Here is a 20,886-nt window from a genome sequence, read left to right on the forward strand (position 1 = left end):
CGTTGTTGAGGCAAGAATGAAGTCTTAAGTGTTCTCTGTGTGTGTGTGTGTGTGTGTGTGTGTGTGTGTGTGTGTGTGTAAGAGTGAACATGCCACACATGTCCTCACACAACACCTGTTACACAACAGTGTCTCTGCTCTGCAGCTTCTAAAGTTTGTTTGCACTCGTAGTTACTTCACTTCAATCCAGTTTAGATATTAAAGCAAACTGTTGACTCAACGTGTTGACTTAGACGCCTGAGAGAGAGTGAGTGTGTGTGTGTGTGTGTGTGTCTGTGTTACCAAGAGAGTGTGTGTTTGTGTCTGTGTTACCATGAGAGTGTGTGTGTGTCTGTTAACATGTGTGTGTCTGTGTTACCATGAGTGTGTGTGTTTGTCTGTGTTACCATGAGAGTGTGTGTGTGTGTTAACATGTGTGTCTGTTTTACAATGAGTGTGTGTGTCCTCTGACCTGTTGACCTCTGGTGACCCTAATTAGACCTGGTTTAGAGGTTCCTTCATTATGGTATTTTAAAATTTTTACATTAAATTAGAAAAATAATCTTGATTTTATAAACATTGTTAAACTAGTTTTAAGGTTTCATTAATGGTTAATCTGTTAAAACGGCTCCAAACGATCAGTGAATCATCAGCTCGGTCACAGTGACCCGCAGTCAGTAAACAGTTTGTAGGTCAATATGATTCCTGTGACGACCTGTCAATCAAGGATCTGTTTTTAATGACAAACCATCTTAAGAGTCACAGGTTTGAAGACGAACCAAGTTCGTGGTTTAACAGAATTAAACCAGTAGTACTTTGAACCGTAACAACTCAACCATTTAACTTCCAGATAAACTTGATCATGAAGTTAAAGGTTTGATGAAAGACTGTCGTTCACTTCAGACGTCAAAGTTTAAAACATTTAAATGTTTCAAGTGTTGACTTAAGATCTTTGAAGAGAAAGTTCAACATCTGAGGAGGAAACTCTGAACATCTGACCGAGTGTTGAGACACAGAGCTTCAGGTGCAGCGAACACCTGTCGAGGATCAGCAGCTTCTTAACGAGGTAATCAGAGTCTAACGAGCTCGAGACGCTTTTAGTAAATCCTCGTGAACCAAGATGGCCGACGTCACCAAGAAGAAACACGGCGAGTTTAGAAGTTTATTTATTTCAGTACAATATAAAAGTTCTTGAAAGATCCGGGACTGGTCGAGTCCTGTCGGCGGGTCTGGAGCCCTTCAGCTCAGCTCGGACTCGTGGTGGTCTTTGGACTTCAGGAGCTGGGCTTCATGTGGACCGGCAGAACCTCCGCCGGGTCGAGGGGCGACTGGACGGGGAACTTTGGAGTGTTAGAAGCTGTGGTCAGTTCAGACGGCGAACCCGTCGAAGGTCCAGATGACGGGGCGCGAGGGGGGGGGGGGGGGGGTCTATCTCATGAAGTTCCCGCCGCCGATCTCACGCTTGTACCGGTTGGTCAGCTGGTCCGCCTGCACCGTGAGCTTGGACAGGACCCCGAACAGGCCCCGCAGGTGGAAGTGGAACTGGGTCTCCAGCTCGGCGTTGTCCTCCAGCAGGTCGGCGCTCAGCGGCTCCTCCTGCTTCACCGCCATCTCCAGGAAGGTGGCGCTGTTCATCTCGCGCTTCAGGAGGCCCCACTCCATGTCGTTCTTGATGGACTTGAGCAGCAGGTAGTGCTCGTACATGTCTCGCTGGGTCTCGTTGTTGTTGTTGTTCTCGGGGGTCGCGGGGGCAGCTTCCGTCAGAGGCACGTCCCGCAGCAGGCTGGGCACCATGATGGTCTCGTCCATGTTGTTGGCGGCGGCGATGAAGCGATGCATGACGTTGAGCAGCGAGTGTTTGTTGCTGGACTCGGTCTGCATCATGGCGGCGGAAGAAGAACCTGCGACCGGAAGACACGTGACGTTAATGCGCGGCGCGATCAAAGACCCCGTGACGTCACCAAGACTCCCGCCACGCCACCGTGACCTTGGCCGAGCCACGTGACCACTGACCTGAGGTGGGGTGAAGTTCGGGAGATGTTAGTCCGCCAGCCTGAGGTTCTGAAGGTCCAGACGTGAAGGAAACAAGTTCCTCAACGACGCCGAGCCTCGACGCGGCTTTTATATGACGCCGCCGGTGGAAGACACGCCCACTCGCTCAGTGCGCAGCTGCGGACGATCCGATTGGCCACTGACCCGGATGGGGAGGCGGCCTAAATAGCATCTGATCCTGAACGGGCCAATCGCGGCTCTTTTAAGCGCTGTCAATCAAAGTCTTTGTCAGGCGGCAATTATCTGTTGACTCCGCTGCAGACTGATGACGTAATCGTCTCTGTTGTGAGTCTGAAGCTACACGTTCGAACACAACACAACACAAACACAACTACACGCTGCGATGCTTCACGATCTCAGCGATAAACACGGTTATTATCTTGATCTGTTGTTGTTCGCACGAGGATGTTTGTCTGTGACTGCGGTTAGTGAGTCAGTCGCGCCATCTAGTGGTCAGGATGACACAGTTCACGACTGTGACGTGTTTGTAAACTAAACGTTAAATTATATTCATATGTATTTCTCAAGAAAAATCAATCAAATAATGTTTGTTGTTTTATTTTGTATTTCATTATTATGTTAAATCTTATAACTGTTATAATCTAAAGATTAAAGGTTCATCTTATCTTAAAATAATGAATTAAATTAAGTCATACATGCGTTAAATAGGTAAAGAAAGCGCAGCTTTTTGTCTTGTTGTCCACAGTAGTGTCACAAGAATTTAAAAATTTTAAAACAATGTTGACTAAATTGAAGCAACAGATGATAGAATAGGATTTTTTTGAAAGTAATTTTTGCAAAATATTGTTCATTTATATATAAAAAAAAAAAAACGTGTTTATATTCAAAACATCCATTAGAGCATGTCGGACGAAGAGCCGTTCAAGCTGCACGATAAGGAAAGAAAACAAAGTGCATCATATTCTTTTAACTTCCTGATGAGAAACGGAGTCGGTTGAAGATACTAAACCTTTATTTCATGCATCACTAAACAACAAGTTAACACTGAGAACTGACGGTTGTTCATCAAATGGTCACACGAGCTCCAGCAGCTCGACACCAGGTTTGGCACAAATTACAAAGTCAGGCAGATTCTGTCTAATAAACATCCGACACTGAGGCAGCAACGTCGTCATCCAACGCTCGCGTCGTCTTGAACTGGCCCTTTTGGTCCCTTAAAGATCCCTTCTTAAAGATCCCTTCTTAAAGATCCCTTCTTAAAGATCCCTTCTTAAAGATCCCTTCTTAAAGATCCCTTCTTAAAGATCCCTTCTTAAAGATCCCTTCTTAAAGATCCCTTCTTAAAGATCCCTTCTGTCATCCAGAGATAAAAAGCCTCTAATAAAAGAACATCAACTAACACTTAAAATCACAGGAGGTTCCTCGTCCACGCTGGTGCAGCAGCTGCTCGTCGTTCACCTGTCGGGACAGAAAACACCTGCTTCAGCATGACACCATTCACAGGTCAGTAGGTGGCGCTGTCACTTTGAAAATGATGTTTCATTAGAAAACGTGAACAAAGAATGAACTCCCTGAACTAATGGAAACATCATCATCAGACACTGATCGCTTCAAATGATATTCCTGGTTATGTTTCAACGAAGTACGATTGAGTGACAGAAACTTGAGACCCAGAGACACAGGATATGACGACACAAACCTCTCAGTGGCCCATAGAGGGCGCCACTATTGAAACTGTCAGATTCTATGATTGTATTTGGTTGATGTAGAGAAAACACGTGTTTGACTCAAACAAGATGAGGTTCAATCAAAAATAAATCAAATAATGTAAAGAACCAGTTTAGGAGAAACTAACTTGTGGATCAGATCTTACTGAGAGGAGCAGCCGTTAGACCATCTCGTACTGGTTGTTGGTTATATATCGAGACAAGCAGCAGGCCAGGAAGATCCCGATCACCTGAGGAAACATCACACATCAGTTTGTACGACTCACAATAAATCGACTGTAATCAGGCTGTAAACCTGCTTTAATCTTTATAATCATTAAACCACATGTTCGATCACATTCATCTTCTCCTCGTCCTCATTTGAGGAGATAAAGAAGCTTGAGAACCTAAAGCAGTCCTGATGATGTCATCCGTCCTAAGTCTCACACCAAAGGACTTCACTGGTGTTTCTCCAACATGGTCGTCATTACCTGGAAGAAGGCGATTCCAAACGAGATCCCGGCGATGATCCCAAGGTTACTCTCCATGGTGTTGGTCACCAGAGAGAAGCAGCCCTGAACGAGCAGAAGACAAACCAGTCGTCACTGAAGGAACGAACACTTTATCATGTTAGGAATTAAAAGACAGTTACGGTGCTTTTATTTTGTTAAGTGACTTTACTTTTATCACTCATTTCCTGTCTGAACATCTTATCTCTTATCACAACATGACCCAGACATGACTTATTCTGTGTCTCAAATCACATACTTGTGTCAAAGTTAGTATTTTAAGTGCGTAAGTGCGTCTCAATTCCTAGTATGTGAATGTAGTTAGTGCTCCATACTCACTAGATTGTTACTAAAACGCCCACAAAACGGAGTATGAATCGATGGACACTAAACGGCTCCATCTTAGTGACGTTGTAAACGGAAGTTACGTCATATATATATATATATAGTATATATATACTATATATACTATATATATATAGTATATATATTCATATACTTACATGTGTATTTTCAGCAGCAGTAGAAGGATAAAAACGTCTTCGCTGCTAGAAACCAGCTTAAATATCTCGTGAATATTTCGCTTCTCATATTATTTCTTTATTTCTTTTTCCAAACTTGCAAAACGTGCTGCCAGCAGGTGTCGCTAGTGTTCCTTCAGCTGCTTGAAACCATCGTTAAATAGTAGTAGAAGAAGAAGCTGTCGCGTCATTTCCTGTTAGTTTGTAGCAGCAGAGTTTGATTTGAGACATACTATCTGTGGAGGATTAGTTACTAGTTAGTACGTACACTATCCTGATGATACTAACTTCTAGTATACTAAGAGAAGTATGTTTGAGACATACTATCTGTGGAGGATTAGTTACTAGTTAGTACGTACACTATCCTGATGCATACTAACTTCTAGTATACTAAGAGAAGTATGTTTGAGACATACTATCTGTGGAGGATTAGTTACTAGTTAGTACATACACTATCCTGATGCATACTAACTTCTAGTATACTAAGAGAAGTATGTTTGAGACATACTATCTGTGGAGGATTAGTTAGTAGTTAGTACGTACACTATCCTGATGATACTAACTTCTAGTATACTAAGAGAAGTATGTTTGAGACATACTATCTGTGGAGGATTAGTTACTAGTTAGTATGTACACTATCCTGATGATACTAACTTCTAGTATACTAAGAGAAGTATGTTTAGACATACTATCTGTGGAGGATTAGTTACTAGTTAGTACGTACACTATCCTGATGATACTAACTTCTAGTATACTAAGAGAAGTATGTTTGAGACATACTATCTGTGGAGGATTAGTTACTAGTTAGTACGTACACTATCCTGATGATACTAACTTCTAGTATACTAAGAGAAGTATGTTTGAGACATACTATCTGTGGAGGATTAGTTACTAGTTAGTACGTACACTATCCTGATGATACTAACTTCTAGTATACTAAGAGAAGTATGTTTGAGACATACTATCTGTGGAGGATTAGTTACTAGTTAGTACGTACACTATCCTGATGATACTAACTTCTAGTATACTAAGAGAAGTGTGTTTGAGACATACTATCTGTGGAGGATTAGTTACTAGTTAGTACGTACACTATCCTGATGATACTAACTTCTAGTATACTAAGAGAAGTATGTTTGAGACATACTATCTGTGGAGGATTAGTTACTAGTTAGTACGTACACTATCCTGATGATACTAACTTCTAGTGTACTAAGAGAAGTATGTGATTTAAGACACGGCACTGCTTAGTGAAGACAAACGTTCAACTGAGGCAGATCAACTCATTCTGAGAATATAAAACACTACTTGTTTATAGATGTTCAGTGAGCACCAGTGACGCCTCATCATGTCCATCAAAAGAGTAACTTTAAGTGAGTCGATCCTGAGGTTCACTTAAAACAAGGAAAACCTTCTGTCTGTTAATCTCTCTTCTTATCACCAGAAACACTTCATCGTTAAAGTTCATTAACAAAGTCCTTTGATCAGAGAATTCTGACGTCGCTGCTGGTCGTTTGTAACAATGAAAACCTTCAACAATTTATGGTAAATAAAAAGACTCACCGACTGGTAGACCTCGTTCTTGGCCTTGTCCAGGTCTTTCAGGCTCTCAGGTGAACAGTTGGTGCTGACCTTGCAGCAGCTGGCAGGAATTCCCTTCTCCTTAAAGTACTCCTTATCTTTCCAGTCAGTGTAGTTCTTGATTCCACAGCAGTGAAGCTACAACGTACAAGAAACATTATGACCACCTATGACTTCTTGATCTGAGGGAAGAAATTAGGTTTCTCCAGGATCACAGTAGACGAGTGTAGATACGACATATACAGTGATATATAGTGATAGTGTTGTGACAAGGATATATGTGTAGTATTGTCCAGTACTTGACTCTGGTGTTGTGATAGTGTAATAACAAGGATATATGTGTAGTATTGTCCAGTACTTGACTCTGGTGTTGTGATAGTGTAGTAACAAGTATATATGTGTAGTATTGTCCAGTACTTGACTCTGGTGTTGTGATAGTGTAGTAACAAGTATATATGTGTAGTATTGTCCAGTACTTGACTCTGGTGTTGTGATAGTGTAGTAACAAGTATATATGTGTAGTATTGTCCAGTACTTGACTCTGGTGTTGTGATAGTGTAGTAACAAGTATATATGTGTAGTATTGTCCAGTACTTGACTCTGGTGTTGTGATAGTGTAGTAACAAGTATATATGTGTAGTATTGTCCAGTACTTGACTCTGGTGTTGTGATAGTGTAATAACAAGGATATATGTGTAGTATTGTCCAGTACTTGACTCTGGTGTTGTGATAATGTAGTAACAAGTATATATGTGTAGTATTGTCCAGTACTTGACTCTGGTGTTGTGATAGTGTAGTAACAAGTATATATGTGTAGTATTGTCCAGTACTTGACTCTGGTGTTGTGATAGTGTAGTAACAAGTATATATGTGTAGTATTGTCCAGTACTTGACTCTGGTGTTGTGATAGTGTAGTAACAAGTATATATGTGTAGTATTGTCCAGTACTTGACTCTGGTGTTGTGATAGTGTAGTAACAAGTATATATGTGTAGTATTATCAAGTATTTGACTCTGGTGTTGTGATAGTGTAGTAACAAGTATATATGTGTAGTATTATCAAGTATTTGACTCTGGTGTTGTGATAGTGTAGTAACAAGTATATATGTGTAGTATTGTCCAGTACTTGACTCTGGTGTTGTGATAGTGTAGTAACAAGTATATATGTGTAGTATTGTCCAGTACTTGACTCTGGTGTTGTGATAGTGTAGTAACAAGTATATATGTGTAGTATTGTCCAGTACTTGACTCTGGTGTTGTGATAGTGTAGTAACAAGTATATATGTGTAGTATTGTCCAGTACTTGACTCTGGTGTTGTGATAGTGTAATAACAAGGATATATGTGTAGTATTGTCCAGTACTTGACTCTGGTGTTGTGATAATGTAGTAACAAGTATATATGTGTAGTATTGTCCAGTACTTGACTCTGGTGTTGTGATAGTGTAGTAACAAGTATATATGTGTAGTATTGTCCAGTACTTGACTCTGGTGTTGTGATAGTGTAGTAACAAGTATATATGTGTAGTATTGTCCAGTACTTGACTCTGGTGTTGTGATAGTGTAGTAACAAGTATATATGTGTAGTATTGTCCAGTACTTGACTCTGGTGTTGTGATAGTGTAGTAACAAGTATATATGTGTAGTATTATCAAGTATTTGACTCTGGTGTTGTGATAGTGTAGTAACAAGTATATATGTGTAGTATTATCAAGTATTTGACTCTGGTGTTGTGATAGTGTAGTAACAAGTATATATGTGTAGTATTGTCCAGTACTTGACTCTGGTGTTGTGATAGTGTAGTAACAAGTATATATGTGTAGTATTGTCCAGTACTTGACTCTGGTGTTGTGATAGTGTAGTAACAAGTATATATGTGTAGTATTGTCCAGTACTTGACTCTGGTGTTGTGATAGTGTAGTAACAAGTATATATGTGTAGTATAGTCCAGTACTTGACTCTGGTGTTGTGATAGTGTAGTAACAAGTATATATGTGTAGTATTGTTGAGTACTTGACTCTGGTGTTGTGATAGTGTAGTAACAAGTATATATGTGTAGTATTGTCCAGTACTTGACTCTGGTGTTGTGATAGTGTAGTGACAAGTATATATGTGTAGTATTGTCCAGTACTTGACTCTGGTGTTGTGATAGTGTAGTAACAAGTATATATGTGTAGTATTGTCCAGTACTTGACTCTGGTGTTGTGATAGTGTAGTAACAAGTATATATGTGTAGTATTGTCCAGTACTTGACTCTGGTGTTGTGATAGTGTAGTAACAAGTATATATATGTAGTATTGTCCAGTACTTGACTCTGGTGTTGTGATAGTGTAGTAACAGGTATATATGTGTAGTATTGTCCAGTACTTGACTCTGGTGTTGTGATAGTGTAGTGACAAGTATATATGTGTAGTATTGTCCAGTACTTGACTCTGGTGTTGTGATAGTGTAGTAACAAGTATATATGTGTAGTATTGTCCAGTACTTGACTCTGGTGTTGTGATAGTGTAGTAACAAGTATATATGTGTAGTATTGTCCAGTACTTGACTCTGGTGTTGTGATAGTGTAGTGACAAGTATATATGTGTAGTATTGTCCAGTACTTGACTCTGGTGTTGTGATAGTGTAGTAACAAGTATATATGTGTAGTATTGTCCAGTACTTGACTCTGGTGTTGTGATAGTGTAGTAACAAGTATATATGTGTAGTATTGTCCAGTACTTGACTCTGGTGTTGTGATAGTGTAATAACAAGTAATAACAAGTATATATTGTTATAGGGGCGACATAGCTCAGATGAGTGGTTGCCTGCAGTCCAAAAGGTTGCAGGTTCAATCCCAGCTCCAGACAAGCTTGTGTCGTTGTGTCCCTGAGCAAGACATTTCACCCTGATTGCTCCTGATGGTGAACTTGGCGCAAGTGTGCAGCCTACTCACATCAGTATGTGTGAATGGTTGAATTTCCCCTCGCGGGACTAATAAGGGATGCTAAAATAAAAAATAGTATTGTCCAGTACTTGACTCTGGTGTTGTGATAGTGTAGTAACAAGTATATATGTGTAGTATTATCAAGTATTTGACTCTGGTGTTGTGATAGTGTAGTAACAAGTATATATGTGTAGTATTGTCCAGTACTTGACTCTGGTGTTGTGATAGTGTAGTAACAAGTATATATGTGTAGTATTGTCCAGTACTTGACTCTGGTGTTGTGATAGTGTAGTAACAAGTATATATGTGTAGTATTGTCCAGTACTTGACTCTGGTGTTGTGATAGTGTAGTAACAAGTATATATGTGTAGTATTGTCCAGTACTTGACTCTGGTGTTGTGATAGTGTAGTAACAAGTATATATGTGTAGTATTGTCCAGTACTTGACTCTGGTGTTGTGATAGTGTAGTAACAAGTATATATGTGTAGTATTGTCCAGTACTTGACTCTGGTGTTGTGATAGTGTAGTAACAAGTATATATGTGTAGTATTGTCCAGTACTTGACTCTGGTGTTGTAGTATTTACAGACCACATGACTCTTGACAAAGTCTTAACTTTTGTTTTCAAACCAAAATATGTCCAAACATCAGCTTTAGAAGCTGCTGGACTCACTGTATCCTCTCGTCCTCAGTCAACATTCTTCCTTTAGCTGTGGAGGACGTAACGACTGCTGCCATCTAGAGGCCGGAGGCTTGATTGTACTGTCATAATGAAAGTTCTGCTGCTCTTCTCTCTAGTCAAGGCTACAGTCGACTTGACCCTCAAAGGTTGGTTCTGGACTCACAGTCATCTGGACAGTGTCCACGGCGTGGCTGGTTCCTTGGTCTGTGCTGTTGTAAGATTCCACAGCCTTTTCAAACGCATTCCCGAGCTTGGCTTTGATCTGCAGGAACAAAGATCAACATCATCATCATCATCATCATCTTCTACAGCTTCATCTTCTTCATCATCATCATCATCATCTACAGCTTCATCTTCTTCATCATCATCATCATCATCTACAGCGTCAGAGAACAAACCTCGTGTCTGAAGACGAATCCTGACACTCCAGCCACCAGCTCAGCCAGGAACACCACCATCAGGAACATGGCGTACTGGAAGGACAGGCAGGGTCATGACCTTTGAACCCACACTCACACCTTTTGATCATCAACATCTTCACAGTCACGAACCAGCTTCAGCATCCATGGACTCCCTCGGCACGTGGCGAAGCATCCGAAGAGTCCGAAGATGACGATGACGGCTCCGGTGCCGATGAGGACGTACGGAGCGTTGGTCGTCTCCTCCGACACCAGCGACAGGAAGGGCTCCAGGGTCACCTTCCCCCAGACGCCCACGCCCAGGAGGATCACACCCGTGAACTGAGGAGCGAACAAATATAAATGTCATGGAAAGATGTTTGAAACAAGAGTCAACACTCTTGATGTTTTATACAACTTTAATCTTGTAATAAAACATCTTTGAGTGACCCTGATACTCTTTCATACTAATGCTATTGAATTATTTAAAAGGTATATATATATATATATATATATATACTGTATTTTCCGGATTATAAGTCGCAGTTTTTTTTCATAGTCTGACTTATACTCTGGAGCGACTTGTGTGTGAAATTATTACCACATTATTATATCATTTCACATGTTATTCTCACACTAAACCACAAGAGGGCGCTCTAGGCCTGTGTTGATCATTTCCACGTAGAAGAGGAAGCATCTTCTACCTCCGGAGTTAGTTAGTTGTTTAAAAGCGACACGAGGATGAAGAGTTATTTGGAGTTACACGGATGGTTTGGTAAACTAGTTAGTTATTGATGCTATAGTTCTCTGAATAACTCTTCATATGTTATGTTAAGTAAATTTCCCCAAAAACACGACTTATACTCCAGTGCGACTTATATATGTTTTTCCTTCTTTATTATGCATTTTATGTCTGGAGCGACTTGTGCTCCGGAGACACTTATAGTCCGGAGAATACGGTATATATATTTCAAATAAAAGTTCAAAGGCCTTTACTGAAGATAATATTAGATTATTCGTACAAAATGATATTAATTAAATAAAAAAGAAACTTAAAAAGTTGGGCTGAGATGTTCAAAAAATTACTTTTCTAAATATTTAAAACAAATGTATAAATACATTTAGAAAACTATTGAAACAAATTAAAAAACTACAACAAATGTACAAATGTTTGGTGACCAATGTTAAAACATTTAAACTTAGAGTTCAGAGTTGATCGTTATTATGGAACTTATGGAACCAGAAATCTTTACAGAAGAACTAAAAATAAAAGTTAATTTGAAAACAGTTACTGATAAGCATTCTTCAAAGTGATAATATTATCAAAGACAAGATGAAGACGAACGTGAAGTGAAATCAAATAAATCTTTGGTTCTTTTCACAATAAACAGGATTTCAAAGGTTAAAAAGAAAAGACGCTCAAAATGATTTGAGCTGAAACGAGTGATTCGAGAGCGTCTGTGATGCAGATGTTGTTGCCAGGCAACAGGTTTAATGGTGTGATGGTCGTCGCAGCATCAGTGCAGTCGAGCACGAGCGTCTGATAAAAGCTTCCACTTGAACTTTGAGTTCAGGTTCAGGTGTTGTCGTCCAGGAGCAGATAAACAAGTGATAAACAAGTGATATCTTCCAGACTGACGCAGCAATAATGTCTTTCTTTTGATCAAACACACAACTGTCACTCAACACTGTTCCTACTTTATATTATCTTTAATATACATTTATATATTCTTTCAATTCTTATTTCTCCATTTACTTGTCTCTGTGAAACTGATGCTAAAAAGTTTCATTTCTCTCTGTGACAACAACGTTTTTATTTAACATCAAAAAACATAAATAATCCAGGATTGTGTTTAGAAAAGTATTTTGTTTGCTGCAGATCCAGACGTGTTTGAATTACAATTATTTACTGAATTCTTGCACATTTATTACCTGAAACCTTGTCGACTTATATTTATTCAGAGAATCCCTCGTTTATATTACAGTAAGAAACACGATATTTGTTTTTGTTTTTAATTAAGTAACTTTAAATCATGACGTCAACGACATGTTTGTGTGGCTGATAATATTATTATTATTAAAAAAGATTCTTTGTTGTGTTTTGCTGTTTGATTGACACATTAAAACACGACAGAAATGAAGATTTTAATCTTCACTCGTTTGATTCTTTCACGCAATAATGTTTCCACACATGTGGAGACAACAATAAAAACATTATAATGTTTAAATGACGTTTAAAGTTCGTCTGGTCAGTTTTAAAACAAACACACGAATATATTGTTGACTCTGAACAAACACGACGAGCAGAGATTCTTTGATCGTCGTGTTTGTTCGTGTTTGTTCGTGTTTGTTTGAGAATCTGTGATCTTTTGTGTCGCGTTGGCATCGTTTCTCACCCAGAAGATCAGGCTGTAAGAAACCAGGAAGGTCTTCAAGCAGGTGATCACAGGCTTGGTCTGGAGTCTCCTGGACGGAGGCGACATCGCGTTGAATCTCAGAGAAACACAACAAAAGAAAGAAAAGAAACAACAAGTTGATCGAAAAGTTCGAGCAGAATCAGGTCAGGGAGCGGAAGTGACGTCACTGCCGCTGATGTGTCGCTGCTTTAATAAAACAAAACGTCTTCAGAGGAGAAACGAGATAAAACTCTTCAGTCGCGAGGTTTGATAATGTTTGGAGAAATAATCTGGTTTCTGTTGGAATAAAAATGAGGTCAAACGGAAGTTTTTTATTGCAGCGGAAACCTGGTGCGCATGCGCAGACATGAGCGACAGCTGTTCAATCAGAACACAATAAATGTTATAAATTCATAAATAAGTCGTTAACATCCATTTTATCTTTATTTTTTAATTAATGTCAGTTACTTAAGAACAGGCGAAAGTTTGCCATTTGTTTCCTCGAATGCAACACAGTATTTAAGTTTTTACCGACTTTGTTTCTGTATTTTGTAGTTTTTATTGTATAAATCTGATGCTATTTTAATAAATGTTTTTATGTAGTTTTAATCACATCAAATGTTTGTTTCTACTTGTCTATAAACACCCAGGACTTAATACGGTGGCCCAGAAGTCCAGAACAAATGTACAAACCCTAAAACAAATTTGATATTTCCTCATTTCTATTTACAATTTTAGTAAATTGTACATTTGTTTCAATTTATATTTGTTTTGTACTTCTGGGCCACCGTACTGCTGTTTGGTATATTTAAATATACTTTACATACAAAACTACTACTACAGTTTTTCTAATAAACCATAATAAACCAAATTAAACCAGATTAAACCAAGAATAAACCAGAATAAACCAGAATAAACCAAATTAAACCAGATTAAACCAAGCATAAACCAGAATAAACCAGAATAAACCAAATTAAACCAAATTAAACCAAGAATAAACCAGAATAAACCAGAATAAACTAGAATAAACCAGAATAAACCAGATTAAACCAAGAATCACCTCCAGATGTTCAAGTCATTACAAAGACTTCAATGATTAATAAAAAAGTACTTTTACTGAGACGTTCGTCGATCAAACATGTGTTTTTCTAACATTGTACCAGGATAATGACATGAAGTGACAACAACATCAACCTTTGATCGAATTTATATTAATTATCTTTTATTTCTGCAGCTTCATGTTGACGACACGTCACAGATCGTTGTTACTTTCATTAGAACATATTTTTATAAGTTATACAAATGATGTTAATTACTCATGATTCTGGTCAAACATACTTCATTAAATACTTTTATACTTGAGAAGAAAAGTAAACAAACAAGTCTTGGTTCTTTATTTTATAACATTATAACCAGCTGCTGTTTTATTATATTATTATATATTATTACATGACTTTATATGTTGATATCTTCGTAAACTGTAAAACTATTTTATTCCTTCATTTTAATTATATTAATTTACAACCTTCACTTTCATTCAATACTTGAATTCAAACTATTTTCATTGAATCTCTTCATTGTTTAAGTTAAGATTGTTGTGACAGTTTTACTCAATAAATAAATAAATAAATAAAACACGCACAACAGCGGCACATGGTGGTGAAGTGAAGTACTGCGCAGGTCGAGCTGACAAAAGCTGCAGAAACTCGCGAGAAAAAACTTTTTGTTCTTTTCGTTACTTTTGGACTTTTTATCTTCAAGAGTTTGATCTGAAGCTTCATGAAGCTTCTGGAGAAGATGAACAAGAGACCAGGAGCCTTTTGTGTGTCCGTGTTGGTCCTCTGTGGTGAGTCTTCTACACTCGTGTGTGTCACTGTTGTGTAGATGTTTGTCTCACTGTTGTGTAGATGTGTGTGTGACTGTTGTGTAGATGTTTGTCTCACTGTTGTGTAGATGTTTGTGTGACTGTTGTGTAGATGTTTGTCTCACTGTTGTGTAGATGTTTGTGTGACTGTTGTGTAGATGTTTGTGTGACTGTTGTGTAGATGTTTGTGTGACTGTTGTGTTGATGTTTGTGTAGATGTTTGTGTAGATGTTGTGTAGATGTTTGTGTGACTGTTGTGTAGATGTTTGTGTCACTGTGGTGTAGATGTTTGTGTGACTGTCGTGTAGATGTTTCTGTAACTGTTGTGTAGATGTTTGTGTCACTGTGGTGTAGATGTTTGTGTGACTGTCGTGTAGATGTTTCTGTAACTGTTGTGTAGATGTTTGTGTGACTCTTGTGTAGATGTTTGTGTGACTGTCGTGTAGATGTTTGTGTCACTGTTGTGTAGATGTTTGTGTGACTGTGGTGTAGATGTTTGTGTGACTGTGGTGTAGATGTTTGTATGACTGTGGTGTAGATGTTTGTGTCACAGTTGTGTAGATGTTTGTGTGACTGTGGTGTAGATGTTTGTGTCACTGTTGTGTAGATGTTTGTGTCACTGTTGTGTAGATGTTTGTGTGACTGTTGTGTAGATGTTTGTCTCACTGTTGTGTAGATGTGTGTGTGACTGTTGTGTAGATGTTTGTGTGACTGTTGTGTAGATGTTTGTCTCACTGTTGTGCAGATGTTTGTCTCACTGTTGTGTAGATGTGTGTGTGACTGTTGTGTAGATGTTTGTGTGACTGTTGTGTAGATGTTTGTCTCACTGTTGTGCAGATGTTTGTCTCACTGTTGTGTAGATGTGTGTGTGACTGTTGTGTAGATGTTTGTGTGACTGTTGTGTAGATGTTTGTGTGACTGTTGTGTAGATATTTGTCTCACTGTTGTGTAGATGTTTGTGTGACTGTTGTGTAGATGTTTGTCTCACTTTGTGTAGATGTGTGTGTGACTGTTGTGTAGATGTTTGTCTCACTGTTGTGTAGATGTTTGTGTGACTGTTGTGTAGATGTTTGTCTCACTGTTGTGTAGATGTTTGTGTGACTGTTGTGTAGATGTTTGTGTGACTGTTGTGTAGATGTTTGTCTCACTGTTGTGTAGATGTTTGTGTGACTGTTGTGTAGATGTTTGTGTGACTGTTGTGTTGATGTTTGTGTAGATGTTTGTGTAGATGTTGTGTAGATGTTTGTGTCACTGTTGTGTAGATGTTTGTGTCACTGTGGTGTAGATGTTTGTGTGACTGTCGTGTAGATGTTTCTGTAACTGTTGTGTAGATGTTTGTGTGACTGTTGTGTAGATGTTTGTGTGACTGTCGTGTAGATGTTTGTGTGACTGTGGTGTAGATGTTTGTATGACTGTGGTGTAGATGTTTGTGTCACAGTTGTGTAGATGTTTGTGTGACTGTGGTGTAGATTTTTGTGTCACTGTGGTGTAGATGTTTGTGTCACTGTTGTGTAGATGTTTGTATGACTGTGGTGTAGATGTTTGTGTCACTGTGGTGTAGATGTTTGTGTCACTGTTGTGTAGATGTTTGTATGACTGTGGTGTAGATGTTTGTGTCACAGTTGTGTAGATGTTTGTGTGACTGTGGTGTAGATGCTTGTGTCACTGTTGTGTAGATGTTTGTGTGACTATCGTGTAGATGTTTGTGTGACTGTTGTGTAGATGTTTGTGTGACTGAACAGACATTATAGATTAAAGATCCTCTGGTTCTTTCAGTTTGTCGACACAATCACCGACTATAGATCAATAAAGTTGTATCTCTTGAGCTCCATGTAGTCAGATCTTCATCCTCAGATCCTCCAGAGGTCCAGGATGGAATTATCTCTGCTCTGTAATTACTGTGAAGACCGTGAAGAGTCACGTTCAGACCAGAGACTCCTGAGTCTCGAGGTGACGCACTGGAAAGTTAAGATAAAGTGCTGAGTAACACAAGTTCTTCTGGAATGTTCTTGAAGCTGTTGAAGGAAACCAGGAGGATCTGAACTAACTTGATGTGTTTTCAGTTGTTTCAGGGACAACATTAGACTATGATGTCACTGAAGACTACGATTCTACACTGGATTATAAAGGTCTGTGTTTACGATGATATGTTCTTGAGGTTTGTTTATATACATCATGTGTGATCAAACAATTTTAACTGTAATCAAACAATTTTAACTGTAATCAAACAATTTTAACTATAATCAAACAATTTTAACTATAATCAAACAATTTTAACTGTAATCAAACAATTTTAACTGTAATCAAACAATTTTAACTGTAATCAAACAATTTTAACTATAATCAAACAATTTTAACTGTAATCAAACAATTTTCAACTATAATCAAACAATTTTCAACTATAATCCAACAATTTTCAACTATAATCAAACGATTTTCAACTATAATCAAACAATTTTCAACTGAAATCAAACAATTTTCAACTATAATCAAACAATTTTCAACTATTTTTAACTATAATCAAACAATTTTTAACTATAATCAAACAATTTTCAACTGTAATCAAACAATTTTTAACTATAATCAAACAATTTTAACTATAATCCAACAATTTTCAACTGAAATCAAACAATTTTCAACTATAATCCAACAATTTTCAACTATAATCAAACAATTTTCACAATTTTCAACTATAATCAAACAATTTTCAACTAAAATCAAACAATTTTCACAATTTTCAACTATAATCCAACAATTTTCAACTATAATCCAACAATTTTCAACTAAAATCAAACAATTTTCACAATTTTCAACTATAATCCAACAATTTTCAACTATAATCAAACAATTTTCAACTGAAATCAAACAATTTTCAACTATAATCAAACAATTTTCAACAATTTTTAACTATAATCAAACAATTTTTAACTATAATCAAACAATTTTCAACTGTAATCAAACAATTTTTAACTATAATCAAACAATTTTAACTATAATCCAACAATTTTCAACTGAAATCAAACAATTTTCAACTATAATCCAACAATTTTCAACTATAATCAAACAATTTTCACAATTTTCAACTATTATCAAACAATTTTCAACTAAAATCAAACAATTTTCACAATTTTCAACTATAATCCAACAATTTTCAACTATAATCCAACAATTTTCAACTAAAATCAAACAATTTTCACAATTTTCAACTATAATCCAACAATTTTCAACTATAATCAAACAATTTTCAACTAAAATCAAACAGTTTAAACTGTAATCAAACAATTTAAACTATAATCAAACAATTTTCAACTATAATCCAACAATTTTCAACTATAATCAAACAATTTAAACTATAATCAAACAATTTTCAACTATAATCAAACAATTTTCAACTATAATCAAACAATTTTCAACTATAATCCAACAATTTAAACTGTAATCAAACAATTTTCAACTATAATCCAACAATTTTCAACTATAATCAAACAATTTAAACTGTAATCAAACAATTTTCAACTATAATCCAACAATTTTCAACTATAATCAAACAATTTAAACTGTAATCAAACAATTTTCAACTATAATCAAACAATTTTCACAATTTTCAACTATAATCAAACAATTTTCAACTAAAATCAAACAATTTTCACAATTTTCAACTATAATCCAACAATTTTCAACTATAATCAAACAATTTTCAACTAAAATCAAACAATTTTCACAATTTTCAACTATAATCAAACAATTTTCAACTATAATCAAACAATTTTCACAATTTTCAACTATAATCAAACAATTTTCAACTAAAATCAAACAGTTTAAACTGTAATCAAACAATTTAAACTATAATCAAACAATTTTCAACTATAATCCAACAATTTTCAACTATAATCAAACAATTTAAACTATAATCAAACAATTTTCAACTATAATCAAACTATTTTCAACTATAATCAAACAATTTTCAACTATAATCCAACAATTTTCAACTATAATCAAACAATTTAAACTGTAATCAAACAATTTTCAACTATAATCAAACAATTTTCAACTATAATCAAACAATTTTCTACTATAATCAAACAATTTAAACTAAAAATCAAACAATTTTCAACTATAATCCAACAATTTTCAACTATAATCAAACAATTTTCAACTATAATCAAACAATTTTCAACTAAGAATCAAACAATTTTCAACTATAATCAAACAATTTTTAACTATAATCAAACAATTTTCAACTATAATCCAACAATTTTCAACTATAATCAAACAATTTTCAACTATAATCAAACAATTTTCAACTATAATCAAACAATTTTCAACTATAATCAAACAATTTAAACTAAAAATCAAACAATTTTCAACTATAATCAAACAATTTTCAACTATAATCAAACAATTTTCAACTATAATCAAACAATTTTCAACTATAATCAAACAATTTAAACTAAAAATCAAACAATTTTCAACTATAATCCAACAATTTTCAACTATAATCAAACAATTTTTAACTATAATCAAACAATTTTCAACTAAAATCAAACAATTTTCACAATTTTCAACTATAATCCAACAATTTTCAACTATAATCAAACAATTTTCAACTAAAATCAAACAATTTTCACAATTTTCAACTATAATCCAACAATTTTCAACTATAATCAAACAATTTTCAACTAAAATCAAACAATTTTCACAATTTTCAACTATAATCAAACAATTTTCAACTATAATCCAACAATTTAAACTGTAATCAAACAATTTTCAACTATAATCCAACAATTTTCAACTATAATCAAACAATTTAAACTGTAATCAAACAATTTTCAACTATAATCCAACAATTTTCAACTATAATCAAACAATTTAAACTGTAATCAAACAATTTTCAACTATAATCCAACAATTTTCAACTATAATCAAACAATTTTCAACTAAAATCAAACAATTTTCACAATTTTCAACTATAATCCAACAATTTTCAACTATAATCCAACAATTTTCAACTATAATCAAACAATTTTCAACTAAAATCAAACAATTTTCACAATTTTCAACTATAATCAAACAATTTTCAACTATAATCAAACAATTTTCACAATTTTCAACTATAATCAAACAATTTTCAACTAAAATCAAACAGTTTAAACTGTAATCAAACAATTTAAACTATAATCAAACAATTTTCAACTATAATCCAACAATTTTCAACTATAATCAAACAATTTAAACTATAATCAAACAATTTTCAACTATAATCAAACTATTTTCAACTATAATCAAACAATTTTCAACTATAATCCAACAATTTAAACTGTAATCAAACAATTTTCAACTATAATCCAACAATTTTCAACTATAATCAAACAATTTAAACTGTAATCAAACAATTTTCAACTATAATCAAACAATTTTCAACTATAATCAAACAATTTTCTACTATAATCAAACAATTTAAACTAAAAATCAAACAATTTTCAACTATAATCCAACAATTTTCAACTATAATCAAACAATTTTCAACTATAAATAAACAATTTTCAACTATAATCAAACAATTTTTAACTATAATCAAACAATTTTCAACTATAATCCAACAATTTTCAACTATAATCAAACAATTTTCAACTATAATCAAACAATTTTCAACTATAATCAAACAATTTAAACTAAAAATCAAACAATTTTCAACTATAATCAAACAATTTTCAACTATAATCAAACAATTTTCAACTATAATCAAACAATTTTCAACTATAATCAAACAATTTAAACTAAAAATCAAACAATTTTCAACTATAATCCAACAATTTTCAACTATAATCAAACAATTTTTAACTATAATCAAACAATTTTCAACTAAAATCAAACAATTTTCACAATTTTCAACTATAATCCAACAATTTTCAACTATAATCAAACAATTTTCAACTAAAATCAAACAATTTTCACAATTTTCAACTATAATCCAACAATTTTCAACTATAATCAAACAATTTTCAACTAAAATCAAACAATTTTCACAATTTTCAACTATAATCAAACAATTTTCAACTATAATCCAACAATTTAAACTGTAATCAAACAATTTTCAACTATAATCCAACAATTTTCAACTATAATCAAACAATTTAAACTGTAATCAAACAATTTTCAACTATAATCCAACAATTTTCAACTATAATCAAAGAATTTAAACTGTAATCAAACAATTTTCAACTATAATCCAACAATTTTCAACTATAATCAAACAATTTTCAACTAAAATCAAACAATTTTCACAATTTTCAACTATAATCCAACAATTTTCAACT

At 35.1% G+C, this 20,886-nt stretch overlaps 2 protein-coding genes across 3 annotated transcripts; both read right to left on the reverse strand.

Annotated features, from left to right (window-relative positions):
• Positions 1-1,127: 1,127 nt before the first annotated feature.
• On the reverse strand, positions 1,128-2,141 carry mid1ip1l (MID1 interacting protein 1, like). The gene is made up of 2 exons (XM_087798720.1): positions 1,993-2,141; positions 1,128-1,880 (listed from the first exon to the last, which is right to left on the reverse strand). Exon 2 carries the CDS (start codon positions 1,861-1,863, stop codon positions 1,408-1,410), a length of 456 nt encoding a protein of 151 aa, XP_087654846.1. The 5' UTR covers positions 1,864-1,880; positions 1,993-2,141; the 3' UTR covers positions 1,128-1,407.
• An 845-nt stretch (positions 2,142-2,986) lies between these two features.
• tspan6 (tetraspanin 6) lies at positions 2,987-12,897 on the reverse strand. Of its 2 annotated transcripts, none has more exons than XM_087798805.1 (8): positions 12,706-12,897; positions 10,463-10,651; positions 10,310-10,384; positions 10,075-10,173; positions 6,289-6,444; positions 4,190-4,273; positions 3,866-3,949; positions 2,987-3,450 (listed from the first exon to the last, which is right to left on the reverse strand). In XM_087798805.1, the coding sequence occupies exons 1-7, from the start codon at positions 12,790-12,792 to the stop codon at positions 3,881-3,883; spliced, it is 759 nt and encodes a 252-aa protein (XP_087654931.1). In that variant the 5' UTR covers positions 12,793-12,897; the 3' UTR covers positions 2,987-3,450; positions 3,866-3,880. The 2 variants fall into 2 exon arrangements, with proteins under 2 accessions (XP_087654931.1, XP_087654932.1); XM_087798806.1 differs by having other exon boundaries at positions 3,848-3,949.
• Between the last annotated feature and the right edge of the window lie 7,989 nt (positions 12,898-20,886).

Source organism: Callionymus lyra, chromosome 9 (assembly GCF_982586985.1).
Source record: "Callionymus lyra chromosome 9, fCalLyr1.hap1.1, whole genome shotgun sequence".
In the NCBI taxonomy this organism is placed as follows: Eukaryota; Metazoa; Chordata; class Actinopteri; order Syngnathiformes; family Callionymidae; genus Callionymus; species Callionymus lyra.